At 44.1% G+C, this 24708-nt stretch overlaps 1 protein-coding gene across 1 annotated transcript in view; it reads left to right on the forward strand.

Moving 5' to 3' along the window:
- Nucleotides 1–24708, forward strand: part of VPS53 (VPS53 subunit of GARP complex) — a 122710-nt gene that overhangs the window by 38060 nt on the left and 59942 nt on the right. The window contains exons 8-12 of the mRNA XM_061143030.1: nt 6371–6449; nt 8998–9141; nt 9604–9746; nt 12396–12537; nt 21418–21519. Coding sequence (XP_060999013.1) covers nt 6371–6449; nt 8998–9141; nt 9604–9746; nt 12396–12537; nt 21418–21519 — 610 coding nt within the window. The remainder of the gene's footprint in view (nt 1–6370; nt 6450–8997; nt 9142–9603; nt 9747–12395; nt 12538–21417; nt 21520–24708) is intronic.

The raw sequence follows: 24708 nt of genomic DNA on the forward strand, positions 1-24708 counted from the left end.
GGGTCTTCATTGCAGCTCATGGGCTTTCTCTAGCTGTGACGAGTAGAGGCTACTCTAGTTGTAGTGTGTAGGTTTCTCATTGTAGTGGCTTCCCTTATTGCGGAGCATAGACTCTAGGCATTCGGGCTCAGTAGTTGCAGCTCCCGGGCTTCAGCAAGACGCAGGCTTAGTCACCACTGGGCATGTGGGATCTTCTTGGACCAAGGATCAAACCGGTGTCCCCTGCATTGCAGGGCTGATGCTTAACCACTGGACCACCAGGGAAGCCCATGTCCTTCATATTTGAGAAGCCATTTTAGCAGAGGTTTCCTTCTTTAGTCCTGTCCTACCAGAGTTTCTAGTCTACCTCTCCTTTTCTTGCCCAATTCTGGATTCTTATTAAACTCTTTTCATTATTTCAGAGGATCTGGGGCAGGAAGGGGAGGGGTTATACCTCGTGCTCAGGGTGCCATCTTAGAATGGAAATGCCAAGGAACTGTTAAGGAGTGTCGGAACAGAGCTTGGCAAAATACTTGGGAAATCACCACGCTTCCCTTTCTCCTTCCTAATCCCATCACACTCAGAACTGGCTAATTGCCCTGTCAACGTGGGGATGCTAAGTAGCCAAGAGAGCAGACAAACGGGACCTATGAGCTGCAGGAAAGACGGAAGCTCAGATGGAGAAGGCAGAGTTGCTCTGTTGGGTGGTGGGGGTCGGGGGTGGGTGGGGGAGACAGCATCACTGCCTCTCACCCTCCTGATAATCCAGAGTTGATCTCTTTTCCCATTCACTTATTCTTCTCTTTGTTTATCTAATAGATACTGACCACACACTTTCTAGATCCCAGGCCCTGTGCTGGGGTCCTGAGGGCATGAGGTGAAAAACACATACTCTTTGCCTTCAAAGAGCTTGCCATTATTGTGAGAGAAACACTGATAGAGATGGATATAACAGAACTAGTCCATGCTGTCTGGGGACAGCAGGGTCTCAGAAGAGGGACTGAGAGACTCATTCTTCAGGGGCTGAAGGTAGGGGTCAAGAAGTATTAAATTTTAATCTGACCTTAAAAGAATGGGTAAGATCTGGGGACTTCCCTGACAGTCCAGTGGCTAAGACACCATGCTTTCATTGCAGGAAGTGTGGGTTTGATCCCTGGTTAAGGAACTAAGATCCCACATGGCATAGGGTGTGGCCAAAACAAAAGGTAGGACCTTACTACCAAGACAAGAAGAGAGAGGGGGGAAAGAAGATAGTGGAGAGCGAAAGTCTGTCTCAGTAGGCAGAGTCAGATCATAGATGCCTTGCTAAAGAATCTGCTCTACATTCGTTTTGTGGACAATGAAAGATTTTAAGCAGGAAGAGACATGGTCTTATTTGTATTTTGTAAAGGTCTTGTCAGTTACAGTTATAAGAGACTGGAGGTTGGGGCTGTGTTCTGGATTAGAAAAAGATAAAGATCATTCCATGACAGCGACCATGTAGTCGAGGAGGTTGCATGGTTGCATGGGATGAGCACTGCTGATGGCAGGAACGTGGTAGAACTGAATTTTATTTATATTATAAGAAAGCATATAGGGAAAAACAAGAGAATGCACTCTTTGAGGATTTCTTGCCTTTTAAATTTTTTTTTCCCAAAGAAGTTATTTTATAAATTGCAGAAACTTTATGATCACTGCTGTAATGACACTCCCCTTAAAAGATAACTTTCTATCAGTGTATATCAGTTTGGTGCTCCAGCTGTTCATTATCATGTAGGATTGCTGTTAACACAGGAGGATTTACTTTTCTTTTTTTTTCATTTCACAACTTCTATTTGCAAAAAAAAAAAAAAATGTGTTGATTAATAGAGAATAAGTTCTATTAAGTAACACTAAAATTAACGGAAGGGAAGGAATCGCTTGTTTCCAGTGCCTGGACTACAGTTCTTTTTCAGGAGGTACTAAAAGTTTGAGGAAAGTCCAGACTTCTTATTTTTAGCATCATTTCTGGTGAATTTTCCTCCCTTATGTTTACATAGTGATGGTAGAACCATCTGGAAGTGATAGAAATAGCTTGTTTGTTTGGGGAGAGGGGGGAAGGCGGGAGCCTTACACCCTGTGCACTGCTTCAGTGCCTCTAACTTCAGAGCTTGCTGTCTGTAGACTGCGGAAGTCACAGGAAAGCCTGTGTTCTGACATCTTTGCCTGCACATTTGAAATATGAAGTTCATGGACGTCAATTTGAATACAGCTGTTTCTTCCAACTACCCTTCTGGAAAATGCTTAAACGTTAATGTAGCATTGAAGGAAAGTTTTTTTTTTTTCCTTTAATGTCATCTTTACATTTCAAATCCTCCTGGCTTAAGAATATCTGAGAAAGCCAATGTGTCTAGTAATATCAGTCAGTATTTCCTGAGGAAAAATGGAAGGTTCAGGCGTTCTCTTGAAACCCATGAAACCTTCTAACTGAAACATATTTTTCAGAGCTATTTCTAACCTCTTCTGCATGAGAGGTACTTGGCAGATTGAGGGAATCACTTGGCATAGTGGTCAAAGAAATTAAAGTGGAGGATGACAAGGCCTAGCTAGTCAACTAACTATATATACTTCAATAAAACTTTTTACATAAAGAAAGAAAAAGGAAGAAAGAAAGAAAAGGCCCAGCTGGCTCTATGACTTTGACCAGGTTCTTTCTGAAAGGATATTAAGTTTCAAAAGCACGCGTTTTGAAAGCGTAAGGATTGTACTTGATGATATCAAAGCGTCCCACTGAGTCACTCTAAGATTCTGGGTTGAGATTCTGTCTCCTTGGAACTGGAGTTTCTGACTAATCAGACTGACTAATCATTCTGTCCGGTACAGACACTCTATTTTGGGAGGTGAGTTTATTGCAAATTACTGAGGGTACTTTCTCTGGGACAGTCATGCACCGGGTATTGGAAGCATCAGGGTTATTTTGTCCATAAATGTCTAAATGGTTTTCATACTTCGTGGTCCCTCTGCTGCCATCCCTCTGGTGAAATCTGATAGCACATTTAGTCAAGGGTGCTTTTTTTTAAAAAATATTTATTTATTTATGACTGCATGAGGTCTTAGTTGTGGTGCTCGAGCTTTCTTCTCTCCACTCGTGGTGCATATAGCTCAGTAGTTGAGTCTCATCGGCTTAGTCGCCCCTTAACCACTGAACCACCAGGGAAGTCCCATGGGAAGGGCGCCTTTGAACAACCCTTGGTCACAAGTGTGGAGGATGCCAGGAGGCAGCTGGTTGACCATCGTTTCCGGCATAGCACAGGGGATCTCTCATTTGCTAAGAGTGGTCAGCACTGAGTTGTTACCACCTAACCAGGTCAAGCTTATTTGGATCTGGGAGAAATTGTCATTTCCGCTGTTCTCTATTAGTTGTAGGTTGACTTTCATAAGGATGACTAGGAAGTCTTGGTAGCTGAACTTATGTGTGTACTCTGCTAACAGAGTCTACTGCTCCATCTCTTCACAGTAAGAGCTTATTTTTTTTTTATGGTTGGAAGAGGAAGGAGTTTGAAGGAATGAGGTCAAAGATGTGGGTTTTTTTCAGTGTGTTTGATGTATTTATAGGATCTTGTTCAGGCAGCTTATTGTAAAGACCACTGTTTACATCTTAGCCTGCAAGTGCATGAATCAGGGTTTGGGTTTCTAGATACCATCATTGCTGTCACTAAGGGGAATGATTTCTCTTTCATCTGAGTCACTGTTAGACACTTCAGAAACTACACTTGGAAACGTGCAAAAGCTGATTATTCTCCTCCAGTGTTCATTAAACATCTGGCTTGCAGTCACCTGTAAGGATGGATGCAGTTGCCAGCTAGAGCTGTAAGATGGGTGATGTGGAGTAATCAGATAACAACAATACTGAGAGGCATCTAGTCCAGGCCTCCACCCCCACCCTCTTATTTCACAACCATTCTTAGTTGTGGCCCACATGAGAGAAATGGCTTAATTAGGAGCATACCTAGCTCACTAGTTGCACAGCTAAGTCTAGACTGTCTCAAGAAGTAACCTTGGAAATGGACTATAGAAGAACGCAAGGGGGTCTGCAAATCACAGGCTGATACTTTTGCCCTTATAGGATCTGGTTGTCTTTGCAGGCACCCCAATTTCTGTTTTTTAAATATTTTATTGAAGTATAGTGTAGTTGACTTACACTGTTGTGTTAACTTCTGCTGTACTGCAGAGTGACTCAGTTATACACATATATACATTCTTCTTTATGTTCTTTTCCATTATGGTTTACCCCAGGAGACTGGATGATGTTCCCTGTGCTATTCAGTAGGACCTTGCTGTTTATCCATTCTAAGCATAACAGTTTGCACCTATTGCTCCCAGACTCTCAGTCCATCCCTCCCCTTCCTCCTTCCGCTTTGGCAACCACAAGTCTGTTCTCTGTGAGTCTGTTTCTGTTCCGCAGATAATTTCATTTGTGTCACATTTTGGATTCCACATATAAGAAATAACATATGCTATTTGTCTTTCTCTTTCTGACTTACTTCACTTAGTATGATAATCTCTAAGTCCATCCATATTGCCTTAGGCACCCCAATTTCAAATCTGGTTAAAAATGTGGGGCTAGGGGATGGTGGAGTAGGAAGGGTGACAGAGGCAGAGCTGGGACCATCACATCACCGAGACACTCAGGAGCCCTGAGAATAAGACTGTGACTTTTCAACCGGGATGGAACTTCCCCTCCAGGAGTGAGTGTGGCTTAGGGGGGAACCTGTGCTCTCCGTGGCTGCCAAGAGGAGAGAGAAGGAGCAGAGGGGCCTGCAAGCTCTGTCTTGTGACCTGGCACCAGGGGAGTCGGTCTGTCTGGCCCATTATGTGGAGTCATAAGACCTCAGAGGTAATGGTTTTACAAAAGCGTCTTCTCTCTTGTCAGAGCTCATACTCAAGGAATGTTTCCTGTGGTACGCTGGGCAAGCGTAGATGAATGACATTTTAATGTCATTAGATTCTAACGTGTGGGCTACTTGGGTGACAACCTTATCTCTATCATTTCTCATCCCCTCAGAAAGTAACTAAAAGAGGCTGCAAACCCACCTATAAGAGTAGTTTTAAGTTTTGAAGATAGTGGAAAAACCCTGGAAAGTATTTGGAATAAGGCATAATTATAACTATACCACAGAAAAACCAGACCATTTTGGGTCCTGACTATCCCCTCATTTAAAAAAAAAAAAAAAATCTCTGTAGGTTGCCAGGCACAGCCTAGTAGCCAAAGAAATTGTGGTTTTGAGCTGTTCACTATTTCTAGAAACTTCATAAAGTTAATTCCAGAGTAACAGGGTGGAGACCAAAAAAGGAAGAACATTATTTTATGGTGCTTTCAGTGAAGATAAAAGATTTGCCTCAGGCTCAGGGCAAGTCCAGCTGTGAGGATGGTGGATAGGAGGGACTCAACTCCCTGGGATGGGGGAGGGCGAGCTGGTGGCAGGCAGCTGACCCAGAGCTCCTCTCCCATCCTGGCTGCTTCTCCTTTCCCTTCTTTCCTCTCAGCCAAGCACTATTTCTTGAGCCCTCATTTCCATGAAAACCACCCAGTTCAGTTCCAGCCTACCCTTTCAAACTCATTTCCGGTGTGACTCAGTCTTCATCCTCACCATCTCCTGAGCGAACTTAAGTCTTCATTCAGTGACCTTCACACACAAATAGCAGTTCATTTTATCATTTGATCTTTTTACTTTAGAAAACAGTATTTTGGTTCACTTGTTAAAACTTAGAATCTTGATGTTGGTTTCCAGGTTGAAAAAAACAGCAATCCTGAAGCAGTTCAAAACCCGCCTCCCATCCTGTTCTCCAAGGAACGGCAGAGTAATTACACCAGTAACCCGAAGTGGATTTATATTTGACTTGGGCATTAGTATATAGCATCTTCCTGCGGTGTAACTACCCCAGTGACATTTTGCAAAGACTGACGTATACTATCTCATACCATATACTACTAGCTGAGCGGTGGCCTAGGAGAGCTTTGGGATATAGAAAGAATCTGTGTGTGCATGCATGCTCAGTTGTGTCCAACTCTGCGACCCTGTGGACTGTAACCCCCCAGTCTCCTCTGTCCATGGAATTTTCCAGGCAAGAATACTGGAGTGGGTTGCCATTCCCGTCTCCAGGGGAACTTCCTGACCCAGGGATTGAACCTGTGACTCCTGTGTCTCCGGCATTGCAGGCGAATTCTTTGCCACTGAGCCATTGGGGGAAGCTGATGTAGTCATAAACCTGCTGCTAACTAGTGTGTGACCTATCGTATCTAGCCACCACTCCTGCTTCCTGGATGATCCCTGAAGACTTCAGCAGTCATAACCTCTATGGGTCCATGCACAGATATTTATGGACATTTGAAAATTATGCCAGGCAATGATATGTTCTCTTTTCCCTACAGAGTGAAGGCGGCCCAGACTGAGTTAGGACAGCAAATCCTGGCCGATTTTGAAGAAGCTTTTCCTTCCCAGGGCACCAAGGTATTGTTTTGCATTTTCCCTTCAATCTTTGGATTTTCTTACCATATTCTGGCCTGATTCACACTCACCGTAACTACGATTCACTTACTATTTCAAATGCGGTTGCTGGCAGCCATAAAGTCTGTGTGCTAAAGATTCAGGGTAATGGACCATCCTTGATTTTAAATATCCCGAAGCAACATCAGTCGGCTCCTCATCTGTGTCCTCACAGCATCCACAGTGAGGATTTGTTTTGATTTCATTTAAAGTGTGTCAAACCCAATATGTTGTCTGCCTGGGGAATTACCTTTTTTCTCTTGGTTACTTTGTTTGTTTGTTTAATTTTTTTTTTCAAACCACAGTGGTTTTTTTTAGGATTGTTATATAACTTTTTGGTTTCAATTTGGTGAAGAGACAACGGAGAGGAACGTGCCTAGGCTTAAAGTAACTCTCGGAGTGACAGTTAGGAGACTCACTTGTAATGGTCAGAGTCCTGTTGTTGGGATGAATCCCTTCAGCTCTCACTGGTAGCCTGGCTGTTTGTGTTGTGTCTGCAAAGCCCACAGTAATTTCACTCGTGAGCTATTGGTTACACTTCTCATGTAACAAGCTTTGCCTCATTTGGCCATCATTGTGCCAGGGTAACTGCTTTTAGCTCCATCCTTCAAATTGTAGCAGACATAATCTTAATGCTTTGCATGTGTTTGGGAGAGAAGAACCCTCAGAAGCTTTTTTCTCCTCTATTATTTGAGCTATTTCAGGAGCAAGAACTCTGCGGCTCAGAAATGACCTGAAGCACACACTGGCAGGCAGCGCTTGGTGGATGGAGGTGGGGGATATGTGTCTGTTTGCCGAGCCAAGGAATGTTTCCTGGATCCGCTCTATAATTCAATAACTGGAAATATCTTAATCGTTGTTCTTTGTGCCTCATAAAAGAGACTTAGGAAGTAGGTGGGGGTCACTGCCCCAGCTTTGTTGATTACCTCCTATAGGAAACCTGCCTCTGGTTTTCATGTCTGCATATATTCTAGCTGTCTTCTAGAAATCAGATATTTTATTCATAAAGCATGTTCCTTTGTGGACTTCATCTTTCTTTTCCATTTGCTGTAACTGTGGGGAGTGGGTATCAGAAAACAGTCCTGTAAAAAGGGATAGTAAGAGATTCACAAGTTATAAGCACTAGGGTCTGCTTTACTCTACTCTGCTATTGACCCTGGTTTTAAGAAGTTTTAGAAAGATGCAGATGAAGCCCAGCTTTATCATTTAGGAAAATATAACGTTGACCTACATTATAACTTTTTCTCGGACCCCACGAGGAAAATGAGGTGAAAATGGCTTTCTTTAACAACTTGTTTCCCTTTTCTCTGGCTAGATGACTTGATGTTTCTCTTAGAGTTTTCTTTTTTCCTTCTGAGTGATATTGACCTCTCTTAAAGGCTTTGTGTTTCTAATACTGCTTCACAAATGTAAATCAAGGTTTTTTAAAAAAGGTATCCAAGGTTACCGTGAAGTGCTTTATAAATGAAAAAATCTGAACCCATGGGCCCGTAGATTTTGGCTTTCATGACTTCTCTGTCAGATCAAACATTTTCGTCCAGAAGCCAGAGATGAGCAGTCAGAATTCTCAGGGGATGACAGAATAGCCACTCAGCATGGAGCATAGTCAGCATTTAACAGTTTAGTTCGTTCTTGGGCAGCCTAAGTGACACTTAAGAAACTCTTGAACTTCAGTTGAGATGGATAAATTAGAATTGATTTTTAAAAATCATAAAGATTTGGAAGACCCTTAATCATCACCTAGTTAAAATGCATTATTTTTTTCCCAATTATTTTTCAGATGAGTGTCAATAACTATGCCAAAGTTATGCGGCTATTTAGCCAAGCCACGAGCCGATGCCAAGCGTTCTGTAGTCCACTCAGCCAGCCATGTTCATTCAGTGAGTTACTGAAGTTCGAGGAGACTGAGTTGCCTTCAGTGATAAAAAAGGCCTTCCCATCCTGATGTATCAATACAGCCCTTTGATAGTCTTCTGCTATTTTTTTTCAGGTCAGGGCGCCAATATCATAATATAATTTGGCTGCCTGTCTGCGTGGTTGACCATCAGTGGGGCAAGGATGGTGGATGGAACCTGGATTTAGGTTTTAAATGCCAGCATGCTGTTTGGCATAAATACAACACTTTGAGAACAGGAATCCAAGGTTAGAATCAGAGGAAAGTGGCACGTGTGGCATCAGACTGGTGTCATTCTGACTTTTAGGGCCCTTCAGGAAGGTGACTTCAGTTCAGAAAGCAAAAGTTCCTACCATCATTGCTGGCCCTGTTTCCAGGATGTCTTATTGTTGATTCACGGAATAGCTTTTATATTGGCTACTGCAGACTAACTTAATGGTTCTTTCATTGAGGAACAAGTAACTCAAATATCCATCCACAGCAGAAGAATGAGTGTCAAGGGAGTGGAAGTAATAACAACATCATGAGTAGAACAAGAAGCAGCAGCTGTCAGAGGCCATAAGATTTAAAGGTCGTTTCTGGCTTTTGAACTGGTGTGTGTGCTGTGTGTTTTACCAGAGGCCAGGAGGACCCAGCAACGTTCTACGAGATGCATGTCAGGTTGCTAATATCTTGGACCCCAGAATCAAACAGGAAATCATCAAAAAGTTTATTAAACAGCATCTGTCAGAGTACCTAGTACTTTTTCAAGAAAATCAAGATGTAAGTATTGACCAAATGAGCTCAGATGTCACATTTGATTTGTACTAAAAATTGATTGCTCTCAAGTCTATGATTTATATTTTATTAGTATTACTGTCTTAAAATGTTGGTTGTTAAACCCTGATTCCTAGGGGCTGTCTGTACTGTCCAGTGATTCTTAACCATTTTGGGGTCCCTGATCCTTTGGAGAAATGGATCAAGAGCTAGAGATCTTCTCTGCAAAAATGCACCTATGCAAAAAACCTTGCATACAGTTTCAGGAAATTTATAGACCCCTGAAGCCCAATCATAGACCCCGGGTTAAGAACCTCTGTATCAAGTAAAAAAAGTAACCTAGACTCTTTAAAATCATGAGAAATAGATTGGTTGTGTTTTTCTTACTTCTGTGTTTTTGCTTATTTCCTTCAACTGTCAATACTACTTCTCAGTGCTGGGGTAGATTTTATTCCCTGCTTCCCCCAGGTTGCCTGGCTGGACAAAATCGACCGTCGCTATGCCTGGATCAAACGCCAGCTCGTGGACTACGAGGAGAAATATGGCCGAATGTTCCCACGTGAGTGGTACATGGCGGAGAGAATTGCTGTAGAATTTTGTCACATCACAAGGTAGTTGCCAACTCTCTCCTGGTTTGGGTATTGATTGATATCAGTTGATTAAAGCCCAGCCCCCCAGTCTCTATGAGTTCCTATGGCTTTGGAACCACTTCCACCTGTTTTTAAAAATTGGTTTGAGAATCATGATTTTCAGGAGAATGTCTTCAGCTGTGCTGGAGTCTCTTCAGAAGACTCCATTCCTGTTGAAAGTTAGATTTCGTTGGTATATATCTAAAACTGAGTCCCCGACTCCAGCTGTAGCTGTATTCCACCTTCTCCATCTTCAGAGTTCCAGCCCTAGAGGAGAGAGCGTTATGTGAAGAGGGGGTAAACACTTGATAGGGAAAAATGGAAAAGGGTACATGAGTGCCCTGGGCCAGCAGGCTGTAGCCAGAGCACTTGTTTGTATGTCTGTTCTGCCTAAAGAGTGATATACACACCACACAGCAGCACAGTCTGCTCTTATCTTTGTTCTAGGACTTCCCTATAGCCCTGCCCTACCTTGAACGGCCTGCCTTCTTAGCCATCTGAAAGCACGTCAGCCCGATTTCCCTGTAGTGATTCATTGCCCCACGTTTTCCCGTGTGTCTGTGTTACACATATCAGTGTGCAGCGAATGTACATCCATCATCGTTTGGCTTTTCTGACATGCTAGGTAGATGGTTCCAGAGGGACAGGGCTGTGTCTACTCCAGTGACATAGTACACACTCAGAAAATAGTTGTTGAGCAGATTTCCCACCCCTAACCCAGTGTTTATAGTCTTTGGATCGTTAATCACTTTGGCATCTGAGTGTTCTGAGCCTTTTAGAGACCTTCTCCCATTCCTCCTGTCTTCGGTTCCATGAGCCATAGCCCAGGGCCAGATAGTCCCTTCAGATCAAAGAATTAAAGCCCAAGAAGTATAGATCAGTGTGTCTACGACAGAGCTAAACCTGGAATTTACAGAGGCCCTCTGACCAGTGCACAGTTACATTAACCCCAGTTAATGTTTTAAGAAGTCCCATATGTATGCATAACTCAGCCACCTTAGAGTAATTCATGGTAATCATCTCTCTTAAAATTGTGGAGTACAGTCAAGCTGTATGCTTTAAGAGCACATCATAGGGGGCAGGGATTCATTAAGAGATATTGGCTGTTGATTTTGTTTGTTTGTTTTTAACTAGGCTTTATTTTTTAAGTTATTTATTTATGACTGTGCTGAGTCTTCGTTGCCGTGCGTGGGCTTTCTCTATTTGGGGTGAGCAGGGCTACTCTCTACCTGTGGCACACTGGTTTCTCATTGCATTGACTCCTCTTGTTGCAGAGCCCGGGCTCTAGAATGCACATGTAGGCTTTATTTTTTAAAGCAGATTTATGTTCACAGCAAGATCGACAAGAAGATTCCCATATGCCCTCTGCCCTCCCCTGCATCCACAGAGGCCTCCGCCATCATCAACATCCCCAAACCAGAGTGTATACAGGTTACAGTTGCTGAACTTACCTTGACACCTCATTGCTACCCAGAGTCCCTAGTTTACATTAGGGTCACCCTTGGCACTTTACATTCTGTGTGATGGTGGTTTTCAGAAACACACTTGCTGCTGGATTTAGATGACCTTATTGATTCAAGGTTGATTGTGGTTGTCACTTTCTAAGTCCTGATTAGCAAAGAAAGAGTGCATTGCTTGAAAGATCGATAACTAATTCACTTTGGTCCCTAGTTCAGTGTCTTGAAAAATGCATTTTCTGTGAAAGACAAAGTCCACAGGAGAGTGAGTGTACACAAAAGCCAACACACATGCTATTGTGTCAGCTAATGGCAGTGTTGCTGCCAAGCTTTCATTGTTTGAATTTTGGCTAAAAGCCTGTAGGTACATAATTCTCAAATTAAGAGGCTCTTTGTTTGGTTTTTGTTGTTTATTTGTGTGGGAAGATGATCTGTAGCTCAGTACTTACTGAGAACTCTCATGCGACTGCTCCCTTACAACGTAGCATTCTGAGGTAGGACACTTGAGTGGCCTGTAAACGTCACAGGCAGGAAACACCCAGATGGGTACCTGTCACTTTTTACAAGGGGATCGACTCCCATCTCTCTCATCTTTACCCAGGGGTCCTGCTTTCTGGTTGAAAAGATGGTTATTGAGCTATCTGGAAGAGGGAGGGCTTTATGATTCAGTAATTAATGACTTGTAAAATTATATAGAATATATGCATTTTTATAAAATACTGAGTAAATGCTTCATATATACTATTAAGAAGTGAATGGAAATTTTAAAAATAATAAAAATTGTAGTAGCCATGTAAGCAAATTGATATCCATTATCTTTGATTTTATTTTTTTTTTTTGGACTGGTGGATAATTTCACCTTAAAATTCTTATTATTTATTTATTTAGGCTGCATGGCTTATGAGATCTTAGTTCCCCCACCAGGGATTGAACCCAGGCCCTCGGCAGCAAGATTGCAGAGTCTTCACTGCTGGACTGCCGGGAAAGTCCCTAAAATTCTCATTTAGAATATGTGTTTCTATTCCCTGAGCATTAAACTTAGTTGGTGATAGACTTCAGGTTTTGAAATGACTACATACTTTGTTTTTTTTTAAGTATAAGCTAAAGCCACTTACTTTGTCCTGTCTTAAATGATCAGTTTGTTCGACAACATTCTTCTTTCTTTAATTTTAAGGATAGAACTTGCCAAGATCATGCGTACAAGAGCTAAGGAAATTGAAGTGAAATTGCTTCTCTTTGCTATTCAGAGAACAACTAACTTTGAGGGGTTTCTTGCAAAACGCTTTTCCGGTTGCACCCTGACGGATGGAACGCTGGTAAGACTGTCCTAAGGGATACCAGACTGGGGCATTGGTGGCCTGGGTGGGTGAGCTCGCTTTTGAAGTCTTTTACAGTTTGGTGTTTCCATCTATCAGCTCAAGTGCTTAATCCCCCATCCCAAGGATTCCGTTGAATTCATGCAAATAGTCATACAGAACATTCTATATGGCTTTATCATTTGTCTATTATACAGTACTTCATGTTTTTAGAATGTCTTGTCATCATTTTATCAAGGGATCAGCCCCATTTTAAGCCTAGTAATTCTGTGAGTCACAGAGTCCTCACTTACTCAGTCACAAATACCTTATTACTTTATCAACTCTTGAGTTTTGTTATAATGAAGATGTGTTTAGAGGAAGATGTAACCCCCAAAAAGGTGAACTGCAACCTTAAAAGCAGAAAACATTGGAGATATCTATAATGTCCATCACTGACCTTAAGTAAAATATGGTATATTCACGCTGTGGAATAGATAGAACAGTTTCAGAGTGGTTGAGTGAGGAATAGATGTAGATATGCTGTTATAGGAAGAAAACCTCTCACATATATAGGTGCAAAACATAAGCTATAGCCCAGTGGTGGTGATTTAGTCGCTAGGTCATGTCCAACTCTTTGCGACCCCATGAACTGGAGCTGCCAGGCTCCTCTGTCCATCGGTTTTCCAGGCAAGAATACTGGAGTGGGATGCCATTTCCTTCTCCAAGGGGTCTTCCCAAACCAGGGATTTCCTGCCTTGCAGGCAGATTCTTTACCAACTGAGCCACACAGCCCAGTACATATAGTAGAATTCCATTTGTGGAAGAAGCATGTTTATATATATAAATAGGTAAGAAAAAGGTCTGGAAATGATAATAGTGGATGTCTACTTGTTTCTCAGGGCAGCCCGGCGTCTCTCCACTTTTACCCACTGCCAGGATCATGCTCCCAGACTGCAGCCTTCTGTCTCCTGGGGGTACTATGCTCTGCGATGTTGTTCCCCGTCACTAGGAACCCCTGAACCTTTCCCACCAATCCGTTCCTTTTTGGACTTCTGTCTTTGAAATTCTTTGGCATAATCAGTTTACAAATGCCTCCTCCAGTTGTTCAGCTGTTGCCTGCCTCTCCTATCTAGTTTGCAGAGTTTCAGATTACAAAAAATCCTGCTGAACCATGAGCTTTTCTTTTTTTTTTTAAGTGGACCATTTTTAAAGGCTTTATTGAATTTGTTACAGTATTGTTTCTGTTTCATTTTTTGGTTTTTTGGCTGTGAGACATGTGGGATCTTAGTTCTCCAACTAGGAATCGAACCTGCACCCCCTGCATTGGCAGATGAAGTCTTAACCGCCAGGGAATTCCTGAGCCATGAGCTTTTCATTCACCCTTCACCTCTCCAGTTGGTCAGCTCTCTTCCACACAGCCTTCTCATAGTCACTTCTCTCTCTTAAAACAGTCTCTTCCCCTGAGACTGTTCTTTGTCCCAGTTATTGTGACCCAGCAACCATTCTGCATTCCAGTTCCTGACCATGGCAGCTCCACAGCCTTCAAGGATCTTCCCTTAAAGATGAATTTCTAGAAAGGCAACAGAACTCCTCTGGCCTCTTCCACAAGGCAGGCCAGGTCCTGGAGAATTGGTTCATGGCTGCCCTGCTATGGGGAGATGTGAAGGTTGTGCTTCTCACTCTCAGTGATGTTCACTCTGAACCTGGTCCAGCAAACATCTTGGTGTGGGCAAGTGGGGCCACACCTTCACCAGTAGCCTGTAGACATCAGTGTCAGAGACCCTGATGGACTTAGTAGTGACTGTTGACAATGCTCCCAACAGACAGTGTTGGAAAGAGGCTGGCCTGGGCTGGGTCAGAAGTGCCACCTGGCCTAATGGCCAGTCTAGCTGCTGGACACCCCATCTGAAGACTGGCTGTTGCTTGTCTCCTACCCTCCTCCCTGTCTGGCCTTGATGCCAGGATATGCCTTTTGGGTAATCTTTTGTGGTCACCATTTTGTTTCAGGGTAGTGGAGCTACAGAATGAATCAAAGTATATCTTAATACTCTTTATCATATGCCAGATTTCATTGAAAGTTATCAAATTCTTTGGAAAATAATAGAGCAGATAAGAAGTCAGCCAAAGGGCCAGGTTAACCAGAGACCCTCCCAGGCTTGCTCCCTTGTACCCTTCACTGTATCACTCAGGCCTTTTCATGCCCCTTGGTGACCGATTGACAGTGAAACAATGAGGGTGAGCTCACCTGAAAAGACAGGTTCACCTGGAAAGCTCTTCCTAACTAAGCCGTGGGATGCATCATCTTTTGCTCTTTTTTGACGGATGTGACTTGACATCTGTTAGAAACTTAGACTGAAAGAGCCTTAAGGACAGGGCATGTTTTGTTTTTATTATTCCAGCCCCAACAAACTCATAATGTCCTGTGTTACAACAGTTACTGGAAGAAGGGAACTGCCCAGGTTTCTAGCTGATTGCCTAAATTCCTGACCCTTTAGGAGGGATTTGATATAGTCTGTAAATTAAAATGCCTTGAAATTAAAAGCAAATGTCTAGATAGGATTTAATTATACCCACATGCATTATTAGAGACTCAATGATTAGATTTATGGTAAACATTATATTCAGCCTCTATGAAATCACTGAAATGAAAATCACCTTAAAATGGTGAATTTTATGTTAATTATGTCACAGTTTTAAAATATCAAGGGTTTTAGAAAATCTGAGTTTAGTTATAAATCATCTTGATGCTTCAGATAATTTATCTACCAAAAAGAGGGAGAGTCATGCTTATTATAGCTCAAACAGAATAAAATACTTTAAAAAAACAATCTCTTCTTGGGACTTCCCTGGCATTGGATCCAGGTCGCAGTGGTTAAGACTTCACCTTTCAATGCAGAGGCTATAGGTTTGATCCCTGGTCAGGGAGCTAAAATCCCACATGCCTGTGGCCAAAAAACCAAAAGATAAAACAGAAGCAATATTGTAACAAATTTAATAAAGAATTTAAAAATGGTCCACATTAAAAAAAAAATGGTTGACATAAAAAAATCTTAAATAAAATAGAAGACAAAATATTTTAAAAAAATAGAATAATCTCTCCTTTCTTAGTTACTCTAAATCCCTCCTCCCAGAGATGTGCACTGTTTAATAGTGTGGGTTATAATTTGAGATTCTTCCAACCGTGTATGCACATGTGCACACACACCTACACCTACCTGGGTTTTGGTTGGTTTTTCTTTTTAAACAAAAAATAGAAACCATAATGCCTGTGTCTGAAGAGAACTTTATTGAATGCTTCTCCACCAGCGTTTATCCACCAGTGTTTTTCAAGCTCCCTCTTGCGGCAGGGCCTTGGGTAAAGATGAAAAATTAAATCAGACAGGTGCGTATATTCTAGTAGGAGAAAGACACCTGTACATAACTGTCACATGAGATCTGAACGTGGTGGTACCAAGAACAAAAGAGGGGTCCCAGCGAGGTTAAACCAGGTGTGCGTAGGCCTGTGTTCACTGTCCTATCGGCTGAGGCCTCCAGGCCATCTCTTTAAGGACAAATCAGGAACTGGGCTGAAATAAAGTGTTTATGGAGTGAGACATGCAGAAACTGTGGAACTTTCATCTAACATTGAAAGGTCTCTTCTCCAGGGAAAGGAAACAGATTCATCTTAAATTTCAGAGTTTCTTCTTTGATTATTTCAAGGGTTCAGCTAAGACCTTAGAAAGAGATTTGTGCAGACAGACCCAGATATGGACATACTACTGACTAAAGCCTGGTTGGCTCTTCCCAACAGTAAATGAGACAGCTTGTCTGTCCTCTGGCCTCTGTTGTTTTGATAGTGTTGGGAATCCCATGTGGTTTAATTAGTAGGAATACCCTGGCCGTGTGAAGACTTTTCATGTATGAACTTGAAATCAACTGTCATCATAGCAAAAAGAATGAATTCTTTCAAAACTGGAAAGTTGTGCATTTCTTGGCAGATTTTTGGTTTCATTTAGCAGCCCCAGAGCTCATGGAACATGTCATTTGAGTTCTTTAAAATCTAAACCTCAACTTGTAATTCTCTGTGGTCTATGACAGCCACAGAGCAGGAGTGAGTGGCAGATTTGGTTGTCTCTGCCAGTGGGCCTCTTGCACACAGGGCTGAGTTGTGCTGGTGACGGCTCCCTGCAGAGACTGGTTCTTTCATCACAGCAAATTAATCAGAGCAGTAGCATGGCCCCCTCAGTAGCAGGCGTCTGCGTCCACCTCTCAGTGTCTTGTGGCATAACATTTGCCAATGGGATGGTGGTCCAGGAGGTACTTGGAGGACTTTGTTGGAGACTAGGGCAGAAGGGTGAAGCCCAGCGGGCCTCTGCCTTGTAATTTGATGGATGCATTGCTTTCATTTTCCAGAGAGCTCCCAAAGAGATGAAATAGTAGGGACAGATCTCACTTGTGATTAAAGACATTCTTTTTATGGGTCCTCTAAGCCCTGTGCTCCTCTCTCGTTCCCCGCTGAGCATCGCTGTATTGAGGGGCACGCCACGGTCCTGCCCTCGTGACTTGTACCCTAGTTAAACACTAAGGACAGCCCCTGCATGCCGCACTTCCCCGGCTGTTGTGTTTATCTGCTCCGTATACACAGTCATGCTTTACGTGTGTTGCCTCATTAACTGTCTCTACATCTCTGTGCAGTGGGTGTTCATATCCCTTCACGTTGCAGGTGGAAGGGCTGAGGCATGGAGAAGTTAAGCCACATACCCGAGTGGTAGGGCCTGGACTCGAACCCAGGCCCATCCCTCAGTCAGTGGTCCCACCAGCCACACAGTTCCTCAGGCCAGAAAGCGCCTTTCCCCTGATTCCTTTCTTTCCTTCCCCATCACATCCACTCTCTCACCAAGTCCCCTTGAGTCTGCTCTTCTGAAGATGCTCCAGATGTGGCTCCCATTTTCCGTCTCCACGACTCTAGCTTCACCCACTCTGGTGTCAGCCCCACCTGGCAGCAGCCTCTTCAGAATCTGAAACTGGGTCCTTCCACTGCCCTGTTTAGAGCCCCCAGTGACTGCCCAGTTGGTAAGAGAAAACCAGCCTTTCCCACAGCCCACAACAGGCTGTGTGATCGGGGGCCCCGCTGCCCCTCCCCGCCATGCTCCTTTCACTCCAGCCTTTGCTCCCCAGGGAGAATGCTCCTCCCCAGGTCTTGGCCCAACCGGCTGCTGCTCCTCATTCAGGTCTCTATTCAAATGCCCCTGCCTCAGAGAGGCCCTCTTGGATCACCTTGTGAAGAGCCTCCCCAGCCCAGCCCAGTTCCCACACTGTATTTTCAGCACGTCACCTGCCTTCTTTATCTTGCTCAGTGCTGGATCTCTGGTGCCCAGGAGCGTGCCTGGAGCTGAGCAGATGCTCAGCCCTGGACACCCCTCATCGCTCCCACACGAGCTCTGAAGCATCCTTCAGTTCTGGCTCAAACATCGTTTCCTCAGGGTGGTTTTCTGTGACCCTCCGTTGCATCCTTTCATAACAGCCTCTGCTTTTCCTGCATGGCCCTCCTCACACGCTTGTGTGATTCTCTGGTTAAAGTCTGCCTCCCCCACTTGACCATAAGCTCCCTCAGGACCGAGCATAGTCTGCCTCGCTCCCTGCTTTCCTCGTGGTGCCCAGTGCATCCCTTGGTTAGGTCGAGGAGTGGTGAGTCGCTTTCCTGGTATCAGCTTGGTTCCCATTTGGAATGCATGTGCCTCACATGAATGAGCAGGAAGTTCCTGAGTGCCCCTGACTCCAGTCATCTCATCAGTTTGTTAATAGAGACAGACTGTGGGAATAGGAAGGACACCTCTACTGTGGAGAATCTCCTGACCCGGTGACACCAAACAAGTAGCCCACACTGTACTGCCTGGAACGTCTCTCTGCTTTTTCAGTGCTGCCTTTTATGTTTGCTTCTTACGACTTACCTCCATCCATTGAATACTCCCATCAGTGAGCGTGGAGCCCAGGAACGCCCTCAGTCCACATCACCAATATCCCCTTTTGTCAACATTTCCAAGAACACATTGTTTTTAAAATGAGGCCTACCTGTATATAATTGTAAAACATATTATCAACCCTGGTAGGCCTAGATGAGGAATATTTGGTTCAAAAACTTACATCCTGTTTCTGTTGCTGAATGATTTTGAGCAAAGCTTTGCATTCAGTTGCTGACTTGCTCTCCGCATCTCCAAAGGACTGAAAGACTCAGAATCATAGCGGGCCAGCTCAACAGTGTGATCCCCAAACCCAGTTTGACCCAGTAGGATCAGTAATCCAGTGCTATTAACTAATTTAACTTGTTGTTGAAGCTTAGATTCCCTTTTTCACCCTCACTCTAAAATACCAGCAACCCTCACAGAGACAACTGAAACTTAGAAATATGGCTTTCAAAGAAACATTACTTTCTAAAAATAGCCTAATTCTGAAAATAAATGTAAATTGCTTTACATTTACAAGGTCCCTCCCCCCCATATCAGGCAAAGAAGCCAAATTTCAAAGTGTATACATTTGAAATGTTTGCTGGGTTCTTAGACCATATTGTTTCTTCAGAGGATGCCTCAAAAATCATTGTTCTCCTCCTGATTTGCTTGAGCTAATGCATTAATTAGGCTTCCCAGGTGGCGTAGTGGTAAAGAATCCACCTGCCAATGCATAAGACACGAGATACAGGTAAATCCCTGTGTCAGGAAGATCTCCTGGAGAAGGAAAAGGCAACCTGCTCTGGTATTCTTGCATGGAAAATTCCATGGACAGGGGATCCTGTGGGGTATAGTCCTTAAGGTTGCAAAGAGTTGGACGCAACTGAGCAACTGAGCGTGTGCATGCACACACACACAGTGCCTTAATCACAAGGCTTTCTTCATACACCAAGGCTCTGTCTAGCTACATAATAATGTCCAAGTGTTTTAGCCAAGAATTAAGTAAAAAAAAAAAGAATTAAGTAGTTTACATGGATATAAGTGGAATTGTCTTAAAGCTTAAACCAGACATGGGTGTGGTTTGTGTGTGTGTGTGTTTAAGTTTTAGTTTTTATTTTTCTATGTTGTTTGTTGGGTTCCTTCTTTCTTTCTTTTCTTGGTAACATCTTCAGCTGATGTCCTGGCACCGGACAAAGTCATTCATACACTGTGGTCTGTCTGCCATCCCTCTTGCCATAGGGATTAATTCAGTCTGCTGCACTGATACATGCTCAAATTATCACAAGTACTTTTATTTTATTATTTTTGAAAAGTTAAAAATACTTATTTGTAGTTGTGCCACGTGGGAGCGTTGATCTTCATTGTGGCATGTGTATCTTTAGTTGCAGCATGTGAAATCTAGTTCCCTGACTAGGGATTGATCCTGGGCCCCTGCATTGGGAGCTCAGAGTCACAGCCACTGGACCACCAGGGAAGTCGCCTCACAAGTACTTTTAGAAACTCCCTCTGTACCCAGCTTCTTGTCTCAAGAGAGCCATTCCTCTCCCCTCTTCCTCTTCCCCAGCACCTGCCAATCCCCTTTATCCTGCTTGTCTGCTGAGTTCCCTTTCTGCTAGAACACCCAGCTCCTTGGTATAAACAACATTCTGAGGTCAGATTTGTAAAAAAAAAAATTCCAAAGCACCACCTCCATTCTGTTGTTGCACTGGAATCATCATTGTAAGTATGTATCATGTGCTTCTTCTAGTGTTTCACATGCTTTATCACACTTAATCCTTCAAGTAGTCTGTAACTCCATCCTCCTCATTCAGCCAGTCAGGCTGCTGGGGTTCAGAGAAGCTAGGTGACTGGGCCAGCGCAACAGCATTGGAGCTGAAACTCACATCTCCTGTCTCCAGCTTTCTACTAGCCTGAGGTCTCAGTCAGTGATATTTTGAAAGAGTGGTCACGGGACTTTCCTGGTGGTCCAGTAGCTAAGACTCTGTGCTCCCAATGCAGGGGGCCCAGGTTTGATCCCTGATCAGGGAACTAGATCCCACATGTGGCAGTTAAAGAGGTCGAGTGCCACATCTAAAGACTGAAAATCCGGCATGCTGCAGCTAAGACCCAGTGCAGTCAAATAAACGTTTATTTGTTTGTTTTTAATACATGCTCAGAAGTATTTTTGAAAAATGAAAAAAAAAGTCACATTCAGGGGCTGGGGAGTAATTTGTCTCAAGGAGATCTTGTTGTGGGTGCTGTAATGGGTCTTAATTGGGAAAAGAAAAGTCTATGATCTGGAACACAAAAGATTAGCTCTGGATTTTGTTTTTTAATTCAAACCCATCTTCATATTTCAGAAGAGATATGAGGTCTCTGGCCAGGCACCAGAGATAGGACAGAAGACAGACATGATTCCTGCAGTCACAGAACCTAGTGGGGAGGAGACACACACACATGAGTAACTGGCAGTATTTTAATAAATACCTGGTTAGGGGACATGCCAGGTGGGGATGGAGGCTTCTAAACCAGACTTGCCAGGTGGGGAAAGGCTGCCCAGAACAGGGGACTTCTGACTGAAGGATGAGTGAGAGTTTTAGGCAGCTCACAGCTGGGGTCAGGTGGGCTCAGGTTTCTGGAAGAGCCAGAGGGAGTTTGATGTGTGATGTGGGGAACCCAAAACTGGTGCTGTGTGACTACTGGAGGGGTGGGATGAGGGGGGAGGGGGGAGCTTAGGAGGGAGGGGACACATGTATGCTTGTGGCCCATTCATGTTGATATGTGGCAGAAACCATCACAGTGTTGTAAATTATCCTCCAGTTATAAAAAGCAGTGTGAAGGCCTGGTGGTGAGAATGTGATCCAGGGTGTCTCCAGTTTTGCCCATCAGATTGTATGGTATAGCTGTTGCAGAGCCTTGGAAAAGGCAGATCAGTGGGGAAAGGTATTGACTCTACTCAGAAAACACCCATCTGTTTCTCACATCTAATTAACAGAAAAAACTCGAATCTCCACCCGCTTCCACCAATCCCTTCCTGGAAGATGAGCCAGCAGCAGAGATGGAGGAACTGGCGATGGAGAAAGGAGATTTAGAGCAAGTAAGTCTGGTTTGCATCCCGCCCCCCCCCCGCCCCGCCCCCAGCCTGCCGAATGTTTGTTTCTGAAAATGGGTCTGCTCATTCTTAAATATGATCCCTTGGCTGTTGACCACATTCAGAGATTACAACTTTGGTGGTCTTTCTAGAAGGGCTTTATCTGAAAGTGCATTTAGAAACCTGAGTAAGAGAGCAGTCCTTCCTGCCCCACCCCACCCCACCCAACCCTCTGCTCTCTAGTCGCCTCACCACCACTGGCCTCAGCAACACATCCAAACTTGATCAGCGGGTATGGCAGGGCGGCCAAACTCTGCCCTGGCTCATTCATCATCTCTCGAATTTGTCAACCCAGCTTTTAGTTGTCCCCTCATCTGGTCCGGTGATGACATGAGAGGCTGAAAGATCCCTGGTGAAGTTAGCAGCCCCCGTCAGCCAGGAGAGACTCCGACTCAGCAGAAGCCAAGCACCTTAGGTCTGGAAGCTGTCAGGGAGGCCTGAAAACACCGAGGGGACCAGTGGCATATTTGGGGAGTTACTTTTCAGAGCACACCAGCGCTTTCATTTCCTTCGGCTTTTTCTGTCCAACTCTTAAATTTCCTCTCCCTCCATTCCAGAGAATGGTGTTTTTGTTTCATTGCCATTTTATGACACGAGAGGTTAGAGCAATAAATCAGGACTTTTCCTGTCTGGATTAGTGAGCCTTCTTTTTAATTTTCTACACTTGGCTGCTGGAGGATGATTTTATGGGATTATTTTGATCCAGACACCACCGAAAGGGAGGCCGGCTGGGAGGAGCAGCTCTGGGAACCCCATAGCCACGCACATCGCAGTTCACCCTGTGTTCCTAGCCCAGGGGGGATGATAGGTGTACAGTCCTGGCAGGAGCCAAGAGAGCAGAATTCCCAGGAGCAGCTCTGAAGTGATGCCATCAGAGGTATCGATCCACTGATTAAATAATTATAATAATGTGGATGCCTCAAATTTTTATGGTGCTTTATAGTTTAAAAGTCTTCTATAGGCTTTACTTTATTTCATCCTTCCCATGCCTGCCTCTCCTTTTATAGGATTTCTGTGAGTGGCAGGCTCACTGAATAGCCCAGGGTTACAGAGTTTGGAAGTGAAGAAACTGGGAAAGGACTGGAAGCCAGGTCTGGAAGTCAGAGACTAAAATTCCTTTCCTGGCGCTCTTTCCATCACACTGTGATGTCGCCCTGAAAAGTGGAGGACCTAGAAATGAATCCCATGAATAAAAGGGAATGAATAAGGGCTTCCCTGGTGACTCAGACGGTAAAGCATCTGTCTGCAGTGCGGGAGAACCAGGTTCAGTCTCTCGGTTGGGAAGATCCTCTGGAGAAGGAAATGGCGGCCCACTCCAGTACACTTGCCTAAAATATCCCTTGGACAGAAGAGCCTAGTAGATTAAAGTCCATGGGGTTGCAAAGAGTCAGACTGAGCGACTTAAGGAGGAAGAGAAAACTGGAGAGATGCCCTGAGGCCATATCCCAGAGATCTACAGGATTAAACGTAATTGATTTAAAGCCATCATATCAGCTAGGCTCGAGAAAACAAAGATTTCTCTGAACTAAAGAAATGCCTCTCTCAGGAACTTCCCTGGTCGTCCATTGGTTAAGACTTCATGCTTTCAGTGCAGGGATCGAAGGATTGATCCCTGGTCTGAGAACTAAGATCCTACATGCCACTCAACACAGCCAAAAAAAGAAAGAAATGTGTCTCTCACATTTTGGGAAGAAGGACTGGGATGAGAAAGAAGAGTCCAGGTGTGGAGCTCATCCTCCACCCGCGCTCAGGTATCTGCACCCTCTGAGCTTTCTGTAGTTGGGCTGTTTTCAGGGCCCTCCTGTCTCCCCAGTGTACATGGCTGCCACTGTCACATCCAGAATCATGTAGCTGAACACTCAGATGCTCCCAGTGCTGTTGGAAAATTATCCCATTAGCCAGTCATCTCTGGGTGTCACAAAACTGGATTATGATAGAGTTCCCCATGAGCTACAAAATCAGTTTTGTTGGGTAACTTGGTTTTTTTTCTTTCTTGTGGAACTTTTTGCTCATCCTGGAAGCTTGAGATTAAGCTTGTCTTAAGGATGAAGACCTGCTCATTCTAAGGACACAGAACACAGGTGCATGGGGTAGAGCAGAGTCACGTGATGGAGAAGATACCAGACTCTGGTTTGCCATCAGCTGGCTGTGTGACCTTAGGCAGGTACTTTTCTCACTGGACTTCCCTTGTTTCTTCCTGTTTAGAGGGAGCCAGTGGTTTTCCAGGTAGATTCCTTGGTGCCCTGTCACATGTCACTGTGGGGAGCTGGAAGGAGACCAGAGCTCTAAGTCCCTCCAAATAAAGCAGTTCTGTTTTGAGTCACTTTTTTCATGGACTCCCAGGTAAAATTACTTTTGGATCAGGGGTTCTAGGTATGTTCAAAAGGAAAGTACTAAGACTTCCCTGGTGGTCCAGTGGCTAAGACTTCAGCTTCCAATGCAACGGGTGCAAGTTCAGTCCCTGATCAGGAAGGTAGATCCCACATGCCTCTCGGCCAAAAAAAACAAAACATAAAACAGAAGCAATGTTGTAAAAAATTCAGTGAAGACTTTAAAAATGGTCCATATTTTTAAAAACCTAAAAAACGTACTGAAAACCACTGGACTAGATGATCCACCCTCAGTTTCACTGGCTGTTCCTTTTTAGTAATAAAACTGACACACCAGTAACTAATGCCTCCTCGTCTGCGTCCCCAACCTCCTACCATCTCTCCAGCACCATCCCACTTGTGGTTGATTAGGTGGGAGCTCCAGGACCCACCCCCCCACCCCCCTACTTCCCAGTCACTTGCTGGCTTCTGAAGTTGGGCTCACAGGAAGAGGAGGAGCCAGGTGGGGCTTCAGGGGGAAGCGCACGAGATGCTGGTGGTGAGCTCGGCCAGGGCAGGGGGACCAGTAGTTGTCCTGGGTTACCCAACCTGTTGGCATCACTGCAGTCAGCAGACAGGGGGCCCTCAAGACGAGGCTATAGAGAAGGGAGCGTGAACTTGAAAAGAGGTATTTAGTTTGAGCAGTCTGTTGCCAACATGTTCCCAATGATTAAAAAATGGCATCTGAAGGAGGACTGAGGGTCTTCTGAGTATAAAAGAAAGAGAAGAAATAAGGAATTTCTGGCTTTAAAATGTACCCTTCTGG

The sequence above is a fragment of the Dama dama genome, chromosome 5 (genome assembly GCF_033118175.1).
Source record: "Dama dama isolate Ldn47 chromosome 5, ASM3311817v1, whole genome shotgun sequence".
Lineage (NCBI taxonomy): Eukaryota > Metazoa > Chordata > Mammalia > Artiodactyla > Cervidae > Dama > Dama dama.